At 38.7% G+C, this 24,154-nt stretch overlaps 1 protein-coding gene across 3 annotated transcripts in view; it reads right to left on the bottom strand.

The window, feature by feature from the left end:
* LOC134743733 (phosphatidylinositol 4-kinase beta) overlaps positions 1-24,154 on the bottom strand; it is an 80,898-nt gene that overhangs the window by 42,894 nt on the left and 13,850 nt on the right. The window contains exon 1 of one of the 3 annotated variants that reach the window (XM_063677357.1): positions 2,791-3,013. The exons of the other annotated variants lie outside the window; for them this stretch is intronic. Within the exon in view, the coding sequence (XP_063533427.1) occupies positions 2,791-2,846 (56 nt within the window). The 5' untranslated portion in view covers positions 2,847-3,013. Of the gene's footprint in view, positions 1-2,790; positions 3,014-24,154 lie in introns of those variants that run through there. 3 annotated transcript variants of the gene reach the window in all.

The following is a 24,154-nucleotide window of genomic DNA, read 5'->3' as shown; positions in this document are numbered from 1 at the left end:
TTTTGACGTTTTTACTAGACTTTTACTAACATCCGATCCACTCATCAGCAGTATGAGACCAAAAAAGCAATCGCCTTGCAACAAAGCCTTTCTTCCTGAGATAATCGAGCTTTTGTTGCCTGCCGAACCATATATACCAGAACATGAAAGAAGCATTGAAAGTGAAGTGATATTTAGTAATAATTTAAATTTATTTATAAAGAAAATCTTAAAAAAATAATATTTAGTTACATGTAAAAAATCCGCAACGCAGGCTTCGTCAGGTGGCCACAAATGCAAATCAGCAACATGCTTCGTCCCAAAAATACCAATGATGATATCCGCAACAGGCTTCAGCAGCAGGCAGGTTATTTAGTTATTTTTATTGTAGTGTAGATTTGTGTGTATTTTAATTTTGTATTAAATAAATTTAAAATATTTTTTTTTTCATATTTTTTTTTATATTTTTTTTATATATTTTTTTTGTTTTTAATTGACAGAATACAATTGATTTTAGTATAAAACAACGTTTTTACATTTTTTATCCCATTTTGTACCGAATTACCCTAAAAAAATTTTGGCCGCCTAAATCGGTCATATCTACGTCTGTGGAGTGGTTTGCCAATCCAAGGAAAAAAATATCTCCCAAGGCTCCCAAATGTTATTCACACATCATGGGATTGCGCAAACTCCGATTACACGCATTTAGGACCAAATGAAGGTATTAAAACTATTCCCAGCTTGCAGGGAATTCATTCCTCAAAACGCTTTTTATAGATCTAATTTGATTGGCCTAGAAAAGAACATTGTAGACAGTAAACTAATTGAAATATCGACCCTCGTTCCGGATCGGTTCCTGGCGCAGAGATTGTCCATCGCGGTTCAACGCGGTAATGCAGCAAGCGTGATGGACACCTTTGTTTCGGGAGCGATGCGTGGTGGGTGGGTTGTTCGAGTAGTTTTTAAGTAGATGTTATAAGTAAGTATTTAAGTAGGTCTAGTCCTATCTATAGTTCAGGTTAGTTATACTTAGTCGGTGTTGTATTGTTTTATCAGTTGTATTTAGTAAACAAAATTAGAAATAATAATATGTAGTTCTTAAATGTACCTAATGGAAATAATGGAATAAGTAAGTTCATTTGTTGAAACACAAAAGTTTAAACTAAAATAGATATCATACACTAAAGAAAAAGTCCTGACCACTAATGTATGATATCTATTTCAGTTTACAAAAGTTTAAGTTAATGGAATAAATAGAACATGATTACGGCACACAGATATCAGATGCGAGTGTCAATTATCTTATCAAGATACATAATTAACAACAACAATTGTTATTATGTAGGGTCACGTCACGTTTTATAAAGCTTGTACCCATAAAGGTACAGTACATATTATGATTTCGCTATTTGCCTCTTTTTCTAACAAATATACAGAGAGTATTAGGTACTTAGAAAGAGAGGCAAACAGCGAAATTGTACCTGTAGCTTTATAATACACGACACAGGTGTCAACATACCTATTATATGGGGCATTATCTATGAAAAGGGACCTTATTGTCGATGGCGCTTAATTACGCCGCACAGCGTCACGCGGCATTGTATTTATATCGGAGCATCGTTAATAATGGCGTAAGCGCCATCGACAATAAGGCCCCTTTCATAGATAACGTCACATATATATGTTTGGTCGTGTTGGTGGCGTAGATATTATTATTTTTCCGGTTTCCGGTAAGCAAAATCAACTTTGCCTTTTATTATTTCTGGTAAGTATTGCATATAATTTGCGTGTGTTTTTTCTAATTTTGTTTATAAACAATCGATACCATATACAACTGTCTCGCTTTATGCATAAATTCCTGGATAATTTTGTTGATACCTATATGGATAATGTGGCTTCACTTGTCCTTAAATAGCATTATGCAATCATTCACATATAAAAGGCATATTTTACCGGTAGATAGGCAGATAATATGGGTACCTAGGTATTGAAAAACAACCAGTAGGTCGGACGTGAGAGGTAAGTAGTTAACGTTCACCACCTGTTTATAGGTACAATAGGATTAAAAAACCTAAATCTGCCTTGATTTGACGTAAACCGCCCATTTTACATAGTTATTTAATGGAAATTCGGCCAATTCTCGCTAGACCTAGTGTATTAGTTCTTTAGTAATAAGAGATTTGATAAATTGAATCGATTATTTTTTTTAAACTATTGCAAACGAGCTAAGGCTTGATAGGTACTTTGGACTCTTCGATTTGAAGTAACAAAACATTCATTAAATTTTATTCCGTGTGTGCGTCAATTGGGTTGTGTGAAAATGGTACATTCGTGTGAAAAACATCTCAACAAAAAAAACTATTATTTCCCCAGCATGTGACATAACTAAAACCTATAACCCAGGTAAGACTTGTTGGTAATGACATGTCATTATGTGGATAACACGCTTTTTCCTCGTGTGCTCTAAACCTGGTTATTCCATGAATGTTTTACATGTTTACATTAGATACGCACCACATCTACAACATAAGTACGTGTATGAAGAGATAAAGGCCAAAACACATATAAAACAAATGCTACCCCATTTATTCCTCTAGGGAATTTCTATTAATAGACCAAAGCTTTCAAAACCTTACTTAAAATAAGTATCCATACCTCCTTGAGCTCCGTGACCAAAGGCCACTATTCCTCCTGGAGCTCCGTGAGCAAAGGCCAGTATTATGCAAAGTATGAAAACATCATAAATCTAGTTTGCACTCATAGATAATAGCGTTGATATCGTAAGTGGATTATAGAATACGTAATACATACTTATAGAACGGGTCCTCATAGTACTGCAGTCCAACAACAACAATTTTCCTAACCATTTCCGATACACTTAGCACTGGTCACCGTGATATTCCCAAGACTTCACACAAACATTATTGTAACACTGACAATCCAAGAGGCATTGCTGACGCGAATGTAAAGTAAACAGTTTCTCAAACGGAACGCACGTCTGCCCCCGAGAACCGCGAGGGGCGTACTGTTTTACGCAACGCATCACTCGCATCAGCAGTTCAGCACGCCGCCGCGGCATACCATTCGAACACTACCACGCCAACACAATACGCCAATATCAACGGTTCGACCATAACAATAAGAAATAGAATCGTTTCCAATGCTTGAACGCCGTGTCGTCTATTCTACAAGGATCGCCTCGATTACGCTACTAGCCTTAACTCCACTGAACAACAAATGAAACAGTAGGTAAACAAAGATTCGCGGCCCAAACATTTGCCCGACCGAGTTCATGGGTGTCGAAATGTACTTACGTGAAAATTGGTTTCTATGGACGCACATACAACACACTTGCGCTGCGCAAACTGACGTAGGCACATGTGCAATTAACGATGGAGCTTGACAACAAATTATACCTCATTGTCAAAAAAACAATGCCCGCAGTCGAGAAACTCGCTTACGTCACTCGAAATTGTGTTCAATGGTTCAATGACGCGATTTCTTCATACGTGCGAGCATAGGACTAATATCTACACGAGCACTCGTAACATATTTGTATTCTTGGGATATCAACAAGTGCTCATATCGCCACCTTATGAGGAATGAACCGTATTAGCGTTTCGCGCAAGGAATATTAAAGAGAAACAGTTATGCTCGTAAACAAAGTTGGCTCATATAAAAGTAGAACTAACACTTGTTTGTATTCAGTAGTGGCCATCTGTCCCATTACGAAGTGCAGACAGACATGATGACATAACGCTGAATTTGTAAACGCATACCAACATTTGGGAGAAAGCGGACGACGACCCTGTAAATCTCTATCGCTAGTTAAACTATCAATTTTAGAAGAGCCATCTGGCACGGGCGGCCCGACCGCCTAGAGACTTTCTCAACTCGGACGCATATTCACCCAATCAAGAAAGTAGAGGAAGTGGAAGTGTTATAGCCACTTACTGAGCAAGCATTCCGACGCAGCGCGAGTGGGGAGCGAATTAACATCGGTTATTTTTGGAACATTATCGAGTAAGGGCCGGGGCATATGTTGCCTCCTGCGAAACACATGTGGCGTTGATGGAGTCCTAGCTCGGAAGAGCATTTATCGGATTCCGACCATGCCGGGCTAATGGGATCTAAGCAGTAAGCACGTGGAAATGCAGACAGAGTAAAAACCATTCTATTCATTCGCAAATAAGTCTCACGAATAGGAAGTGAGTAGGAAACGGATTTCTAACTGCCACACGTATTCGTCGTAGTTAGTCGATTCGCATTTACGTAAACACAGGTTAGAAACCTAGCCTAGCCAGTAATGGAAATGGAATCGTTAATTGCGTGATTTGCCAGGGGTTCGCCCCTAAAGAAGCCCTTTAAGGAGTTAATTGAGATGAATACTTACAAAAATTTTACCAACCGATATCAATCAATTCAGCTAATTACTAATATCATTACACTTGCCAGGAACAATTAACGTTCATATTTAACGACCAATTATCGCTAGTAGGCGCCGATCTTAACTTCATGGACTTGAGCCAATAGGTATAGTTTTTATTGCCATTTCAATTAAAATTTAAAACCATACCAACGTCATCGTCTGCTAATTTAAGAGATATACGCAGGGAGCGATAAAGGCAAATCTATTTATAGAAAAGTGTGATGCGGTCTCCGTGACAGATCGTTGGGGTCGGGCAGTCAGCCACTAATGCCACTATCAATGGACACACAGTAGAACTCGGGTGTGGTCTTGCATGCCAGCCGATCAACTCTGCTCAAATTTGTTTATTAGATAATGGCAAGGAATCACGCATTCAGAAAATGAAATCATCACAAGCCAGGCGCGTGATTGAACTAGATCCAACGGCGTAGCGGATTTCTTACACCATGGATTTGATTTACAGCATTCAATACATATTTAATAATATTTATGTAATAGGTACGCTGAGGAAAGTGAAACATCACTGATCCGTTTTAAAATAATTTAAGATAACTAATGTATGTAAAGTACTTAGATACATATAATACTCTTTATTGGTACACGTTTTAAGATACAACTTACAGAAAGAAGCAATTGATTAAAAATAGAGGCAGACAACAGACAAACTGAACTGGAATGTGTAACACTTTAAACTGCAAACATTAACAGCCGGGAAATGTGACCAGTAAAGTTGGAGCGATATATTATGCCAATAAAAAAATAAAACCAATTGACACCACAAAAACAAAACAATTGCCGCTAAAAAGGTATGACGAAAATGCATCGCTTTAATAGAACCAATTAAATAACGTCAATGAACATTAACTGCGGGTGTATTGATTTTGATTGAACGCCGTTAGAATGTTTGTTTGCGTAGACTCGTAGTTGAACAACGAGTCTACGCAAACAAAAGTTCTATTCTACCTACACTGTTGAATTTTCTACTGGTTAGGTTATATTCTGGACCATGGACCATAGATGTAGTATAGTCCATGGACGGTAACGAATGATATATGTATATTTAACTATTAATAAATCGACTAAACCTTTTTCTTTAGGTTCTGAAGGAAAATGATCGCTAAATGTTGTATGTACGTTTTTCTAAAAAAGAATACTTACAATATAGATAGACACATGCACTCGAAATGATCTCCAACCGAATTCGCTACAGCAATGCCTAATACTGCAATGGTTTTCCGCAAAGCCTATTTATTTAGCTATTAACGAATAATGCCTAGTGATATTCTACATCCGAATTCAGTTTTATTGAATAAAAATTCAATTAAGCCGTCAGTAAAAAAATTGGGCTACCAGACAGCCCGAGTTCTCAAAAGGAATGACGTCAATAAGCCAAACAAAACAATGGTTGGATTGATTCGGCGCCCGAGCGCATTGTTCTGGCCATTGGGTGATTGGAGAAAGGAACGCATGGCTTCTAACAACAGATTTCTTGGTCCGTAGAAATAATGAAAGATATTAACGTTTATGGCTAGCATTGTTCATTGATAACGAAACAAAGATTACTACAATACATGTGTATTTAGAAAAAAATACGATTTTTTGTGACTATTAAATAAACAAGGTTGATGCCAAAAGTGTTTTTAATTGAAATTTTCTAAAATGCGAAAAAGCGAAGCATTGTTACATGTCATAGCTCTGCTGTTGAAAGCTGAGCATTTAGACCTATCTATCTAATCCACATACTAAATGTATTTGTCACTCGTATAACTTAATGTATTATTAGTTCCCAGCAGCAGCACCTTCAACATTGACAAATAAATGCATTCGAAAGAGACCATGTTAATGCTGTAATGTAACCGAGTTGTTTATCTTATCTTAATGTCGGTAAAGTTCTAGCAACATTACTGCTGTTATTGATGCATGTTACGGTCCTCGGGGTGGTTCAGTGATTTCTTAAAAGCCCCGCACTCATGATTGTGATCATTAAATTTAAGGTGTTACGTGCTTACCAAATAGCGCGAAAGTGAACGCCCGCCGACCTTGCGGAGTTGCGATGTTCGCTACACTTTCTGTGCGAAATTTCACGTGCTCTGCCTCCAAAATGTATATTACGTAATTATTTAAATCAATATGAATATTTATACAACATAACTCAAATGTATTTTACGTAATAGTAGTTAATATAACTTATTCTCCACGATATCCACTTCTAAAATTGATGGTGATATACACCATTAAAATCAAAAAATATTTTCTGCATTCAAACAATACCAGGCGCATTGTAATTCAGAATCCTTCATTACAGAACGTTTAGCCAAGACACTGGAGTAGCCGCTGGTATTACAGCATTAGGCAAACCTTGACCCACTGGGAATTACTCTACTAACGTTGTTACACGCGTATCGTTGAAGCAATGGTTTAACGGCGCAATAACTAATTAAACATGTATCGCTTAGCATAACTATTAAAAAAGCAAGCCATCTGGAACTTCAGATCATAACATAGATTGAACAACAAGTGGATTTTAGGGCCTCAGAATATTTAATAGAACCTTCGTATTCCAGGGCCAGAGGAAATAAACTAGGATGAAAAACACTTTCCTGTTTTATGGTTGAATTCCGGATCCAGTGAAGTTTTATGAGAGAAAATAACTCTTGTAGTTATTAAGAAGGGTAAAGTCAATTTATGTTGACTTTATCTGCCTGAATTATCTTCAAAAAGAATCTAAACATAGACGGAGATTGGTGTTTTCTTAACTGTTGACGACATTGCTGAAAAACACGTGTCTTCGGATTAGGTGCATATCGGTCGCCAGCTAAGCCTCTATCGATATTTCTGGACGCTATGCCATCACAATCCAATAACGCAGAAGCCTATTCAACCAATTTGCAGTATCTACCCTCATTACGTAACTGCTACGGCTTCTTTGTGCGGAGTATTTATTTATATTAGCACAAGTATTATTAAGAATCAACAATAATTCTGACATTAAATTACACTGAACATATGCAGGCTGCCACCGAACACTCGTTTTAGACTTATAAGTAATCTCATGAACCTGGGAGGGTTATTCGAATCCAACTTGATCTAAGATTACTCGAGAAATGTACTTACTTCAAATATTGTCAAATCATAATTAAATCAAGTTCACTTTTTTTTAAGTTCAGATAGGCCTATGGGTTACACTCTCTATTCAAGATATTAATAATTGACTTAAGCCAAGAGTTTAGAGTTTATCGGAGATATGTAAAACTCATAATACAGAGTGATTTTGTTATGTCTGACTTATACTCTATGAGAGTGAATATGTAGGTCATACTGAATAACTTTTACTTTGGGGTCAACCCCGTAACCGCGAAACAAAAATCAGCTGTGTCATACATTTCGGCGAATCATAAGTCAATGTTTTCTATGGAACAGCAGAAGCAAAATAGAAATCGATATATGCTCAATCTGCTGCTTTACATATTACAACTTACAAGCAAGTAAATGACCCCGCTAGGTATTCTAAGCGATTGTTAACCCGAAGAAAAAGTTTAAACTAAGTGACGGCGTGGTGACCTCAAGCAACCTCAATTTGCAAACTACTGAATAAGTTTCGTTTACAATTTTTTAAATAGGTTCATATCAAAGCTAAGTTGTGTTTTATTCGTATACGGCTTATTTCACTTGAAATATGACGTTCTTTCACCAATGTTCTGTTTAAATGGGCTCTAAAAAATCAAAATTTTGTGTGAGTAATTAATGGATGACCCCTTACGTCCCGTTCAATTGTAGAATTACCTACATAAATAGCTAAGTATGGTGGAGAAGAAAACTATTGGTAACTGGCCTAAATAGTTATAAAAATCACGAAGTAACGTTTTCCATACTACGCCTCGAATATTACACGAGTTGGCTTGACCGACCGACATATTCAAGTTGAATAATTCAGGCATATAAAATAAGCGTGTCGGTCAAGCACCGACCTAAAAACGCGAATCACAAGCCGAGGGCCTGGTGACCCGACAACGACATGCATAGATAAATAACATGTCATCGTGGACACTTAATGATTCAGAGAAAGTCGACGCTGGTGTCGGCTTCAATTACGAATAAATCGATCCCTTTGGGATGAGAGTAACATGAGAATGATCGCAGAGATTGATGATTCTCGATGCCAGTGAGTGTATAGATAGAAAGACATGAAGAGTTCATTTTGGGTATAGGACAGGTACCTACTAATCATAGCAGCGTCAACGGAATTTGTTTTATAAATGGTAAATAGCCTCAAAAGAAACTGAACCGATTTACATATAATAAAGATGTTACACGAGTTAATCTCAAGTAATGTAAATCTGACCCGAAAAATACAATTCTAATATTTCTAATACTAATATCAATATCTATTTAAGGTACCTAACAACTTACAGGCCAAAAGTAGAAATTAGTTATTAGTGACTTTACCTGAATAACAGTAAGATTTACTTAATGTTCTTTTATTTGGTATGGCCGTAAGCAGAATTGCTCAATATATTGCTCAAGATCTTGTAAACAAGATATTGGTAACATATCTTGTTTACAGGATCTCGAATACGTGAAAGTGAGACGTAGATGATGATTCTTAATATCCCATGTTAGTTTTTACCAAAAACAAAACATGACGATGTGCAAGGTGCGTTTGTGTGTACAGCTGCCCGGCGCGAAACGCGGATTGGTTCGAGTTGGAGTACCATCGGCCCATCTGTCGATTGCGCGGGGAGATAGCGCCAATTCGCACACCTATTTGAGCGGACCGAGGATTTGATTTTAAAGGAAATACAATAAATTGACTGGCTCAAGCTTTAGGATAAGTATAATATTTGCAGACACCCTGGTCAGGAAGGTTACCCATCAGACAGCCAATGAGCCAATGTCAACACCTTTAATATGTTTTTGCGTATCAACAACTATCTTTAATTTGAAAGGTTTTTCTAAAACTATACCAAAGTCAGAAAAGGTTCTATTAAAACAAGATCAATTAATTAAAGTAACCTTGGTAACGGCATAACGGGAAATATTTTAAAATTCGAGGTAACTGAAATTCAATTACAAAGTTCTGTCAGGTCGTCCTAAGTGTTCTCAAGATGAGACTTGATACGTATTAAATTCAAGAGACTCCTTGGATTTCATGAAACCTGCCCAAGCACCTCTTGAATACTACAGTTTATTGCTTTTCCAGATAAGTTAAAATTTAACCAATGAAATTAGATTGCTAATACTTCGTAAAATAATATGATCAGACTTATATATCGTTAAGTTGTAATTTCATAACAACGGCGACTTAAAATATGCGGCGGTAACGCAACTCGTAGTTTGTAATATGTGATTTTTTTAATTATTACGTTATTCAGCTCAGACCCAGTGACAACACCCTCATTTACTTTTACTACATAGCGATTAGCCACTTACTAGCTATTGTATGAATCCCCGAATTAAGATTCAGACAGCCATAATTCCCAACCTAACGCTCTTGTACCCAAAATCTATACCGACCCAGGTACCCGTGTAAGTAATGAACACTATTTTTTTTGTATAGGCTACTAGGTACCATCTGAACTAATGTAAAATATTTAACTGGATGTGATTTACATATTAGTTTTGGTCGAACAGAATAATGACTCTCGCTTGAATAACCATCGACAATGGATTGAATATTTTACGCAATGATAAAGAAACAATACATTTTTGCCTCGTGGATGTGATAACAGAGAAATATTGCCTATACTACAAGTACGGCATAATCATGTAATTCAATATTCAAATTGGGCAAAATATTAAAATTTCGATCAAGTCAAAAGTTCCTCCAGTTGCATTTAGGATGAAAACCTGTCTCGAAACGCCATAAAGTTTACAAAGCATATGGTTTAGTTAGACCATAGATAGGTTCCGAGTCTCAGATGCAAAATGTGAGTGTTCAAAGAATAAAATGTGACCACACCCAAAGTGTGCAACATGAGTGTTCAAAAAGGAAGTCCAATTTTCAGATAATACAGCAACGAATTAAGTGACATATAGTTCACAATTCAGACAATAAATATGTTTTCTGTTAGCTCGAGTTATCAGTACCGAGTAAAAATTTAGTTGGTCTGAATTGTAGTGCCATACACGAAATTGATATTGCGTATGTGTTACCAAAGCAGGATAGAGACAGTAGAGACATGTGCAGTAAATTGGGTTATTTGTCCACGATACCGAGGAGTGAGCTCGCGACAAATTGGATTACGTCGATCGCCCGGGGAACTATTCAGGATGACATTGAGCCTCAATGATTGAGGCGATAGGCATCATTCTAAACTAGTACTTAATGTAACAACTGAAACCTGATACTATATCTACGAGTATTTGCAGAATTTACACTTAATTTTTGTTTCTATTCTAGAAAATTGGTTTCTTTCTGAAAGTAGAATATTTCTTAAACACTATTCGATGAAAAAAAATTAGAAGTATAAAAAGATCCTAGAAACCTTTCCATTTTTCCTTTCCGTCCAAATTTTTTATTTTACAATTGGAAAGACGTGAGAAGAATATAATGACAAAGCGAAGTTTACTACATAGTTGTTATTCCACGGTCATTTCGAAATACCACGCTTTAGGGTTTCCGTCACCAACTTTAAAATTTACTGTCCCTTCACATAAAGTAATTTGAACGTTTATAAACCCTACTTCCTTCCATTGCACGTAATAAAGGGCAATTATCACGAACTTCCTTCGGACACAATAGAATGTAAAATGCAAGCAGCATGACGGTGGAGTGATTATAAATGACGCTCAGAGATACTACCATTCCTACTGCATCCGGAACTCAGACGTCAGACGCTTTCTGTAAATCAAATAGTCATTTGACGAAGTTGTAGTAAATACAAACGGACCCGATCTGAAGACATTTAAAGACAATTAAAGCAAGTTAGAACAATAGTTTATATAGTTGACGAAAATTACCTTTGTATGAAAGCAAAATAAGAGGACACATTTTGAACAAAGGTTCATTGAGGGTTTATCCCAACTATTAGTTGTGGGAATTGCTAATGGCTTTCCGTTATTTCATTGGAAATACGTATTAGATAATTACTCAATGATGGAACTATGTATTCATCAATGCTATTAGAAAAATAAACAAAAACTTATCTACCAATAATAATTACCCATTTTCGAGGTAAGTCCTCAGAGAGGCCTGAACGTCGCTTAGAAATGGGTGACGGCCGCGGGTCGACCCTAATGTTATTACATCAGCAAGGCCCTTGTCCAAACACGTAAAGGAATGTACATAAAAAGGCACTCAGTATAGACAAATCATGCACAATAAACGAGAGACGTTAAATGCTGAATTATCTATACGAAATTCTAATAATAACAAATAAGTGACTTGAAATAATTGTTGACGGATAACCGCAATTTGGTTGACGTCGAGTTGCGGAAACCTAGCCCGCGAAAACCTATAACCTTTAACCGCAATTTGGCCTTCGGCATGTCAGTCGTTTTATAGAGTCATGGTTCCAAAGACAAACAAAGCTGACGAAGCAGAACAGTTGACTGATGACAGCAATTAAACGCTAGTTAAACGATAGAAATCCCGCGAAAGCTCCAGTCAGTGACTGGCAGTCGCAAACTGACAATAGGAGGAACTGCGACAATCACGGTTTCCGCCGGCCGCTGATTGGTAGATTATTTTCAGTAATTGTATCTTAATATGGATATTGCGATACACGGCGCGCCTTAAGTGCACTATAAATCATATTAATTGTGTTCATAATAAAATACGAGTAAACCGCTTGAATGGTTATTACAATCTTACGAGGGTCATGAGCACATTTTCAATGTTATAATAATCAAATAAACATCCAGACATTAACTAGAAGTTGCGTATCTTTATCTCAAAGCTGAAACTGACGCAGTCATGAGATCATATAAATACATATAAGCAACGTGTGATGTGATCGAAACGCTAAAAGCATATGCCCGTCTGTGTTGATGTTTTAGGCCATCGAGGTTACGCGTTCAAAGGAAACCGTACAAAGCTCTTGTTTGTCCGCGTGACTTTTATATGAACTACTAATACGCATGAAAACGTAACTTCCATGTAAGCTAATGCACTCGTGCAAAAATAGCCCACGAACGCCAGGTAGAGCGGATTACAGTGTATTTTGCATTGAAAAATCCGATCGAGGTCGCCCACACTACCAGTAGTGCGAGATCAGAGCAGAAATCAATTCTATTGTTAACCTTGCCATTTGAGTGACGCAGGTTTATCGTGTGTACTGACTGCCCTTGTTATTTCGGTCTACGGTTTTCAGATCAGCCCACTAGTGTAAGCAGTTCATCTACGCCCTCCACCGCCGTCCCCAAATGAAACCAATTCTCGCCGCCGCCCGGCCATGTGCCTACTACGCTCTACGACTACAATACAATTTAAGGTATTAATAGCACACGAGTGAAACTTATTTTTAACTTACAATGGCTGTGTCCCACGGCGAAAGCAGCATCACGAGGTTTCCCAAAATACTGCTATAATTAAGACTACAATTCACCAACGGCGCGATCTAAGTATTCTTTAAATATTTGCGTTGAGATCCCTATTCTCAATTCTCAACGTGACCGCCGTTCTTGTTTTAAATTAACATTCTTATGAAGAAATATTTTGGGTATTTTCTCATTACCGATACCTGGGTGTTTTTATTTTTAGGCAGAACAACCACGTTACAGGTTGTGAGACTAGTGGGCATTTTGGCTGAATATAGAAGAGAAATTAAGTACAAAATGTTTGTAATGTTTCGCGAAATGCTTTGCCTCAATGAGAAGGCATGAGAGCAATTTGGGGCAGCCGTAGCCGCTAGCATTTCGGCCTTGTCAAACAAGGCGAGTTAGGCGAGGCGAGACTAAACCTCGCAAACTCGCGAATTGCCACTTCCGAATGCAAAGCAAGGTCGTAGGCCTATAATGAGTACATACGTAACTAGAAATTTCAGAGTACATAGTTTTATCGATGACCATCAGTTGCTTTTTAATTAAATGTGAAAACAACGGACGGATTCTAATCAATTAGGTGTTTGTAAAAAAAGTAAAATAGAGCCTGTACTCTAACGACAAACAAAAAGCGCTCCGTCATTTTAATACAATTATAATCCTAAACTTATTTTGAAAGTTAAGACTAAAAGAAAAATGCTGACAAAGCCGTCAGAAAGTCAGTCATAATTTTTGTCAAGAAACAATTATTAATTGTTTCGTGACAAAGCAGTACAGTCAGCAATAGCTCATGTTTCACGTTAAAAAAGTTCAAAACCAAATTAAAAGGAAGGGTTGCAAATTGTTAAAAATATCGGAGAGAAAAGCGTACTAGAAAGTCAGAAGTCGAAGCAGTGAGATGGGCTATGGGTTCGGATATTCAAACTCTTGAGTACTTTACAATGGCGCCCGTGGACACCGGCTGTTGTTACGCGGCCTCTCGGCCTGGGGGTCACTGATTGATGGTTTCCGTCCATTGTGGCCCCTCTTATTCTCCCCGGAGGCCAGGCGACGTATCTCAGTTATATTTAATCTTAACAAATTGTTGCCGACGTTCGACATGAATCAAGCCCGGATAATAGGGTCTTTAAGGGCTGCTATAAATATTTTTTATAGGCGTAGGGAATTGTCCAATTTGGGAAGTCGGTTGGCGTAATTAAATCAATAGACTTCGAAACTGATACTATGGCCTTTGGTAGGCTTTGTGACAGGGTGTGCCCTGAAAGTTAAAACTGGGTGAGGCTGAATGTCCTCATTTTCTGGGTCACTACACATAAAGAAAATGCTAGCCTACGCTCTGATCCAACAAAATTTTCATATTAAACTCATCAAACGAACGAACGTGTACTGAATGTTTTAAAATGTTCCCCTATTAAGCAGATTTGTAAAGCAAAAATGATGTCTCTTCTTTTTAGTCTTAAGTATACCTATAGGTTTAGTCTTAATGACTGACGCGTGCGAAAATGAAGCACTAGTCGCTAGAGTAGGACCAGATGATTCAACTAGTTAGATCCAAGCTTGTTTACGTAACACGTTATTAATACGATTTAAAAAGTTAATACATTTATAGTTCCGGATTTAGGTACTTAATAGTCAGATTCAGAGATCAAATTGTTGCCTTCTTGATCTTATAGGAACGGGGATCTCCGTGTAAATGTAAACTTAATATTTTTGTTCATTTTCCTGCTAGTAACCACCTACTGAAGGAAAGATACTTGTTATACGTCATCCTGTGGTTTCTATATTAGTTACCTGACGCCTGTTTCTGACAGCGTCAGCGCCAGAAGACAAGATATATAACGTAGTTAGCTCGTTTACGACAGTGGAGTCACATAAAATGTACTATACAAGTAGGTATATAATCCGTGGGAAATCGCATTATGGTCCCGTCTCTCGTCTGTCTTACAGTCACGATAAAAGCGTTTTTGATCTTATGTCATTTGTAATAAGGTGAAAATGTGCGTACATATTTATTAGCTTCAGCAAAGCAACCTCACCGCATAATGGGTCCGTTATGTGTCCTGAGACTGTTAATATGCTATCCGTTATGATATTATTAGTCATTTTCATTATAAACTCTTTTAAAACCTCTTGAGATTTTACCAATTACTGTAAGATATGTATCAAAAGCTCTATCCTCCGTATCAAAGTATAAGCGCAGTCGAAAGTATCATCGCTGCTATCAATTCAAGATATTAATAAAGAGTAAACTCACCGAGAGACGAGATATTTACTCGATTATTTTCCATAAAGACAGTTTTAGTACCTAAAACCAATAATAAAATTTGTTACTACTATTACTATTTATTTATCCTCCAAGGATAAAAAATATATAAGAATCTAATTTATTAATATATTTGAGTTCGTTGTAACTAATATAATTATGGTTCTGAGCTGAACACCTATAATCTACTACGAAGATGTTTTCCTCGCCAGTCTGCCTGTGACCACGAACGTAACGTCACGTTCGAAACGTCAGGCCATAAATAAACGTAAGTTTGTACGCGATTAAGTCCCGTGTTAGTTTTAAAATTATGAGTGAAAATCGTGTTAGTTTAAATCAGTATATAAGAGTATTTACGCTGGTATATCAATGTAACAAAGTCGATAGACATAAATATTAATAAAACGATTCTTTTGATATATTATGATCTTGACTGTACAATAATGAATCAGTCAATTATGTCAGTCCTACTAACATTGCCCAGTAAACGAGTTTATCTTCGGAATCCTGCGTTGACTCATTAAGTCCACTACGTACTATTTTTAAAGGTGTTTTGATTCATTATGAATGAGTCACTATGAATCGGAAACCGACAGACTTTGGTCATATCATACTCATACATCGATAGAGTAACATGAAATTGTTATAACAATAATAGACTGTCTTAACGGGTGACATCAAACAACCTTTACAGAACGTATTAGTTACTTGCAATTCGAATATGTTGAATATTCGACCTGTTTTTATATTCGAATATTCGGCCGCTATGTTTTCGATTTTTTTTTATTACTCGAAAAAAATCTATTCCATCCGTTATAGTTACAGTTTCTGTGTTTTTCCGGGTATTTACAGTGAATGAGCAACGGCAGGTACCCAAATGCGAAGGAAATAATATTTTTACTGTATTCCTCTCGATAGGCTTCTTGAAATTACGGTACTTCTTGGAAAACGAAATAAAAAAGTATGTTATTTTTACGGTGCGTGCGGCTAATGATTTTTGTAGGACTATAGGTAGTATAGGTACAAGCAACGTTACGTAAGTTTTAAGTTAAAGGGCCGTTCTGTTAAATCCTTGCCCCTTATCACAATTCGCAAATTTAGTTATACCCAACCTGCTTAACTAATCTAACCATGCTGACGAAAGTGACGAATAATCCACTCAGTAGTCAGTCAACTTTTTGCCTTCAATATTCCAATATTATACTCAAAGGTTAAACTCCAAAGATCCGCCGTCACACTGTCTTCCCAGCGATACCTGGGCCGACCCACCGGACAGCTACCAGTCGGTCGTCCCTCTCCCATTCTGAGTAGGTGACCGAACCAGCGAAGTCTGTGAGCTTTTGTTACGCCGATGATATTGGGTTCAGCCACTAACTCCTCGATCTCGGCATTTTTCCGGATCCTTCAGGTGCCGTCAAGTCATATCTGTCATCTCTCTGAATAAGTCCCAGGATATTGCGAAAAACTTTCCTCTCCGCTACCAGGAGCTGACTTTCTTCTTTCAGTGTTAGGGACCAGGCCTCACAGCCAAACATAAGGATAGGCCGTATAACGGTTTTATTTATCCGTAACTTAGTATGTTTGCTGAGAAGTCCGGACACCAACACTTTGTAGGGGGCTGCACTGCAACGCAGGGCGTTTTGGATGCGTATTGTGCTCTCCTCCTCTCTGGCGTTTGTTTCGGTAACAGTGCATCCAAACTACCGAAACTTGTCAACTCCACGGTAGACGGTATACCCCCAACATGAAGATGTATTCAGTTTTTGCCTGGTTAATCCTGAGACCTAATCTAGAAGCTTCTCGGTTCACGGCTCTCGCCTAATAAAGCTAGGCCATCTGCCTACCTTTTTGCCGTTCAGCTCTACCCCTATCTCCAACACTAAAATTTTTCGAACAAAAATTACTAGAAATATTTTTTCTCTTAGGTACGTGATTAATGTTATATTCGTTCACGCAACGATGCATTTATAATAAAAAGTTTTATGTATAAATATCCAATACGTCTAATTTTTGCGTTTCGACTCGTTTTTATAAATGTGGGCATCTCATAGTGGGATGATAAAATCTAGTCAATTAACAGGATTTCTGCAAAATATCATTAGTTTTTGCAATAGGTATGTGAAAATAGTGTTTGAATAAAAAGATAATAAACCGATATCTCGTTCCTTTTCTTATTTTTTATAATATTAGAATATCTCGTCAGAAAAAAATCGAATATTCGAATATCTGAAAGTTTCGAATATTTGCAATCCCTATAAGTAATGTCTATGTATGCTATAGATAGAGTTTGTGGGTGGTCCGGGGATTTCGCTTATCTTCATAAATATCGCGTATCTCTTATAAATGTTTGATTTCAGCTACAACCCCACCCAGCACAGCATAATAACGACACGAAGTAAGGCCTTGTAAAACCAGCTAGGTAACTATGGAATAACTATCCCACATAAGACGCCCACTTCCCACATTACTTTTATCTAGTCTTCAATCCCACGTCAATAACATTAACCGTGTTTAACCATCTTCCTCGTGGCCGTGAAATTCTGTTAGACAGCCAGAGGCGATAAATTATATGACCTCTGCAAAAACATCAAAGATCATAGGTACCTTCATAACGCAATACAAATATAATTTACGTTATAACGGAATTTATGGTTAGACTAGTAGGTATAACAACACGTTAAGTGTCACGATCACGACAGACGTGAATGCTTCATATTCATATTTGCGCTTTGCGCCGTGCCACGGACACCGCGGGCCGAGTGCACAAGCACTGGCCGTGTATTCTCATTGGCTGTAATGCAAGTAACTAAATGTAACTATTAGATCTTCGACTGACCAGTGTAATGTGATCTCGATACCCGTAATAACAACTATGCGATTAGGCTTTTGTGTTGGTTCGCCAGAGCGACTAAAGCGATTGGAATGATCCTGGTTTACCCATCAACCGAGACTAAACTAGCGTTATCTTTTGCCTGCTGCTTGTTGTTGTTTTGTTACATAATCAAGTTTGTTCAAATATCAAATTTAACTATTTCGACGAATTTCGGTGTCACCTGTATTTATCACGTGCTCTGAAATGAGCCTTCTGACTTCTGGCCTTGACATTTTATTTTATGGAACATATAATATTTAACGTTCACGTGTTACATTTCATTATTGGTCGATAGTTATGTAATCGTAGCACGACTAGCCACGTCATTAGCAAAAACGTACATGATTAATTTATTTATGGTTCAAAATTTGTTTTTCGTAAGTACTTTATGCGTGAAACAATACCACAAAATACGATAATAAATACGAAAATACATTTATTTGTATTTGACTGCCAAAGTAATCCAAGTGCGTGTTCGAAATTTGATATCTACACTAATGCGATTTTACGTAGGCTGCCCTCAAGACTTAAGTTTAACATGCGTAAACAGAATTTGTCATCACTACATAGTCACAAAGTCGCTTTCTGTCTGTCTGTCTGCTTCTAACGGACGTCTGTCCCTATGTATGCTTAGATGCCTTAGAATCTAAGGCATCTAAGCATATCTATAAATATCTAAGGCTTAGGTCTTTAAAACTACGCAACGGATTTTGATGTTTTTTTTTTTAAATAGATAGAGTGATTCAAGAAGCCGTGCGAAGCCGGGGCAGGTCGCTAGTAATTCTATGAAATAAAGCTAACAATCTTATAAATGAGGTCAATCACTGGATAATGAATTAATGATAACGACAGCTGCAATCAGTCTAGAGACGCATGGGGAATAAAGTTCAAGTTCCGAATAACCCAAATAGAGTAAGTGGCAACTAAAAACAGATCTCAAGTCAAACTTATGGATAAAATGTAGTCCCCACATAACAGATCCAGAATGACGAGGTATAAACTTACAACTGTACGGCTACCTTCAAACTGTCTAAAAATTACATATCGCAGCTACTGGCACTAAGGAAAACGTGACAAATGATGGGAAAGAAGGATTTAAACACCTTGTTTAATTTGACCAAAGTTACAGAGCTAACAAAACAAGCTTAACGACCGGAACTAATCGCTTTTCCTGGGATTTCAATTGAATGTGCAAATAAGGCTGTAGCACCGACACGGCACCATTAGGTATTCTATAGGCGAGCACGGATCAGCTTAAATTGCGGTCAGCATACAAGCCTGCTGTTTAAAGGGCGATGTTGTACAAGGATACCAATATACATAGGCTCTTTGTGTTTGTGGTGTACGCTGGCGTGCATTCCTCGCATGCTTCGCTCGATTGTCCACCCGATAAAGGGTCAACAATTAACTGTAATTGAGGCAGCTTATTAAACTCGGACTCGGACGATTCTATCTTTAATAGCCAACTCGAATTGACTCATTTCGTTGGAAGAAAAGTATTAGTCACGCTAAATTGGGTATGTTATTGGTCTAGTTTCAAAATAAAATGTCTGTTTTATGTCGAGTAGTCATAGGGCCGCTAGTTTTGTGGCTATAAATATAGGTGATGTTCTTTATGGATCATTTTCCTTTAAGACTCATCCTTTCCTTAACATGTCCACAGTCCAGATTGCCAATTACACATCACGTCAATGTTACACGAAATAGTAGATTGTGTCACAAGGGAGCGAAATGACATATTTATGACGAGGGCATACATTGAATCCTAAACGAAGCGAAGGATTCTATAATAGGATCCCGAGAGTAGCGAGGGATTCTAAAGTAGAATCCTGAGCGTAGTGAGGGATTCAAGTGTGTTACGCCCAAGATGGAAATAATTTTGCTACCACGTGACATACTGCTCGCATCACCTATGAGGTAACTGTGATGTTTAAAAATATTATTAAAGTTAAAAAAATAATGTGCAAAAAAGTGTAAAAATAGTGTCCTAGAACAAAGAAGTGTTGCTTAGATCCCTCCTAGCAGGTAAGAAAAGTGCCACTTTGTCCCAGCAGGGAAGAAAAAGCCCTTTTTCAAATTGGTGATGTGAAAAATACGAATCATGTCATTCCCGTCTAATGCTCTCTGACAAACAATAGTTTACAATAGGTAGGTACATGCTGTTTCCAGGCCAGGCTCCGTAAGTTTGTTCTCCGTGTCACTAAATTATTTATACAGAAACATGCCAAAAAATTATAACGTGGGCGTAGTTGCCTTTATTTAAAGAACCCATCGAAGTATTAGGTACCTAATCTATAATTAAATTTCAGTTTAAACTCTAAAACGTCTAGCCCGATATTAGTCTTATAACAAATGATTACAAATTGCAACCTGGCGAAACCATTACTCACCATCGGCGAACAATAAACTCGATGAGCACGAGAAAAACGCGAAGCGCCTCGAATCGACAATGACAAATGTCGACAACATTGTAGCGTCACTTCCGAACCTACGAGCAGCTTCCGGCGAGGTAAATGGACACTCAATAGCTCTCTCGGTAAGAAGGTCGACAGAAAAAACCGGCCAAGTGCGAGTCGGACTCGCGTTCCAAGGGATCCGTACATTACACAATTTAAACAATGTATTTTTTATGTGAAACGTGAGTGAAATATCTTTAAAAAAAACCCGTAAGGGTCGGATCAAAAACTAAGTAAATAAGTCCAACTCACGCTTGACTGCACATTTCTATTAGGTTTTCCTGTGATCTATAGGTAAAGATCTATTTTGTGTATTTTTTAAAAAATTTAGACCTAGTAGTTTCGGAGATAAAGGGGGGGGTGGTGGCCTATTTGGCCTATTTTCTTGAATAACTTCTGAACTGTTTATCCTAAAATTATAAAAAAAAATATAATTGAAATTCTCACAATGAGATGAGATTCTCACTGGTCGTCGGCAACGTGTAAAGGTAGATTCTTCCCGGTCATCATGCCGGTGTACCGCAGGGCGGCGTGTTGTCTCCTTTGTTATTTTCTTTATTTATCAATTCCATTACTCTCAATCTCTCTTCATCTTTCCACCTTTATGCCGACGATCTTCAAATTTATGCACAGGGTTCGCTTAACGATCTATCAGCTGTTATCTCGTCGACGAACAGTGATTTACAACGAATTTCTGAATGGAGCAGCAGCTATGGACTAAACGGTAACCCGAGTAAAACTCAAGCCATCCTTATTGGGAGCCCCAGACTGATTTCGAGAGTAGACCATAATAATCTTCCACCAATAATATTTAACGGAGTATTGATTCCTTTCTCTGATCACGTAAAAAACCTGGGTATTATTATTGATAGCACTTTTTCTTAGGTGCCCCAGCTTAGCGAAGTTAGCAGGAAGATGTTTGCATCAGTGGCTTGCCTGAGGAGACTCCGTAACTTTCTTCCTATCCCAACTAAAATTACACTTGCTCAGACGGTGCTCCTCCCAATCTTGGATTACGTTGATGTCTCCTATATTGATTTATCTGAAGAGCAACTCAGCAAACTGGAGCGTATTCAGAACATCTGTATACGTTTCATATTTGGATTGCGCAAATTCGACCATGTATCTAGCTTTCGTGCGCAGCTCAAGTGGCTTCCTATTCGGCGTAGACGTAACCTTCACACTCTTTCTCTTCTTTATAGCATACTTTTTAATCCTGTAATTCCCCGTTATCTCAAAGACCGCTTTAGCTATGTTTACTCTATCAGATCTTCTCAAAATTATCTTCTTAAAGTCCCATCATCTACTTCTAAATTTTTTAATGATTCCTTTACGTTCCAGGCAGTTCGGTTGTGGAACTCATTACCTTCCGACTTAAGGCATGCTAAATCACTTCATATTTTTAAAACTCAAGTAAAGGATTTTATTTATCACTTCCATAATGTTATTTTTATGTCCTATTCCTATGTCCCTAATTGTTGTTGGCCCCGTTGTGGTGTTTTATATATATTCGTAAATATGTTATATATGATATTTATTTATGTATGGTAGTATATGTAGTTTATACTGTGGCCTACTCCACATCAGTACTAAAAGAACATTAATAAATTAGATTCCCGAAACCTTCTTCGTATGGACCCACGATTCCCACGAATGCTTATAACATGGCGGCGCGCGAGCCGTCAGCCGTTGCTAGGCAACGATCGTCGCTCGCGCAGGTGCCGCGCGCGCCCGCGCCGCGCCCCTTCACTTCAGTGTTACCTACGTCACGGAAACAACCGCACGCGCATCAGTAGCTTAAATCCTATCCGCGTACCGACTGTGATATCTGATTATAAATACCTAAAGACTCATTGACTATTAATCATATATGGTGCATGAACCTGATAAGTGTTTTGGTGAACTGTGTGTGCTTGTGTAACTGCTTGTTTAAACGCTAACCTTAACAAACCTTAAACTGTAATTTTAGACATTACATACTGTTTACGAAGTGCGTGCATTATCATTTACGATCCACGTAGGTCTAACACCCACACTGGTGACCACGACAATAAGAACATGTCTGATGATGAACTAAACCGTGATAATTCCGTCAACATGCCTCCCAAAAACGACGCCGGAACTAACCCGCAACCGCAAGCGGACGGCACAGCACCCGTCCCGCTTCCACCAACGCAGCTGTTAACTGTACCCGTCTCGCTCCCAAGTGCGCAGCAAAACACCGCGCCCGCCCCGCTCTCGCTCAGCGCCATGCCAGCCACGCACCCGCCCGGCGTTTCTACGACCCAGACGAACAACGCCGAAGCTGAATTTTCTCAACTTACGCAGGCAAGTTTATTCCGAATTGGAATTAAAGTACCAGCGTTCTGGGCAGATAACCCTGCGGTGTGGTTTGCGCAATTAGAGGCTCAGTTCGATCTCGCACGTATCACATCCGACTCAACAAAATTTTACCACGCTATGGCGCATCTAGAACGTGAAATTGCTGCAGAAGTAGAGGACATTATTATCAACCCGCCGAAGGAAAACAAATACCTTACGCTAAAAACTGAGTTGATACGTAGACTGTCCGTGTCACAACAACAGAAAGAGAAGCAGCTTTTGATGCACGAGGAGTTGGGTAGTAGAAAACCATCTCAGTTTCTCCGCCACCTGATTCACCTTGCTGGCCCAACCAAATTACCAGATAATTTCATACGCACCGTCTGGTCCAGCCGGCTCCCACTCCACTTACAAACTGTGGTAGCTCAACACCCTGATATACCTCTGGCGAAATTGTCAGAATTAGCGGATCACATCCACGAGATTGCCTCGCCTAGCCCTCGCATCGCGGAAGTGTCACCCACAGGTGCTCAATCGCAACCCCATTTACCCGTCGCCACGCCTTCAACGTTGTCAGCGCACAACCCCTACTCTACGGCGCACCCGACTTCACCTCTAGAGACGATGTCCTTGCAGATCGCTGAACTCACCCGACAGATGGCAGCACTCACCAGCCACGTCTTTGAAGTTCGCTCTCGTTCCCAGACCAGGTCAGCCCGTCGGAGCAACAGTCGTTCACGCTCCAAGTCCGGGGCACGCTCTCAAGTGCGCGACGGCGTATGTTGGTACCATCGTAGATTCGGTTCGGAGGCAACGAGGTGTACCCATCCCTGCGAATACAAGGCGGAAAACTAGCGCGGCAGCCTGAAGTGGCCGAAAATGACTGCCCTACGCGACCCGGCCGCCTCTTCATAACAGACAAAAACAGCAAAGTACAATTTCTAATCGACACGGGAAGCGATCTTTGCGTTTACCCTCGATCAGATGTCAGAGGTCGTCGACCCAAAACCGACTTCCAGTTATACGCCGCAAACGGTTCTATCATCGCAACATACGGTTATGCTCACCTGGAGCTGGACCTGGGCCTGCGGCGGTGCTATCGCTGGCAATTCATTATTGCGGACGTCACTAAAGCCATAATCGGAGTGGATTTTCTGGCTCACTACAACCTACTCGTCGACTGCACCAACAAGCGCCTCATAGACTGCCTAACGTCGCTGAATTCCCCAGCGAAACCTGTTCCATCATCAAACATGATATCCTCAATCAAGACTATCATTGGAGAATCAAGATACTACGATATTTTACGCGACTTCCCTGATATCACTCGCCCGGCCGGCACCCATCGCCAG

The sequence above is a fragment of the Cydia strobilella genome, chromosome 8, assembly GCF_947568885.1.
Source record: "Cydia strobilella chromosome 8, ilCydStro3.1, whole genome shotgun sequence".
In the NCBI taxonomy this organism is placed as follows: domain Eukaryota; kingdom Metazoa; phylum Arthropoda; class Insecta; order Lepidoptera; family Tortricidae; genus Cydia; species Cydia strobilella.
This window is presented reverse-complemented; position numbering and strand designations above follow the sequence as displayed.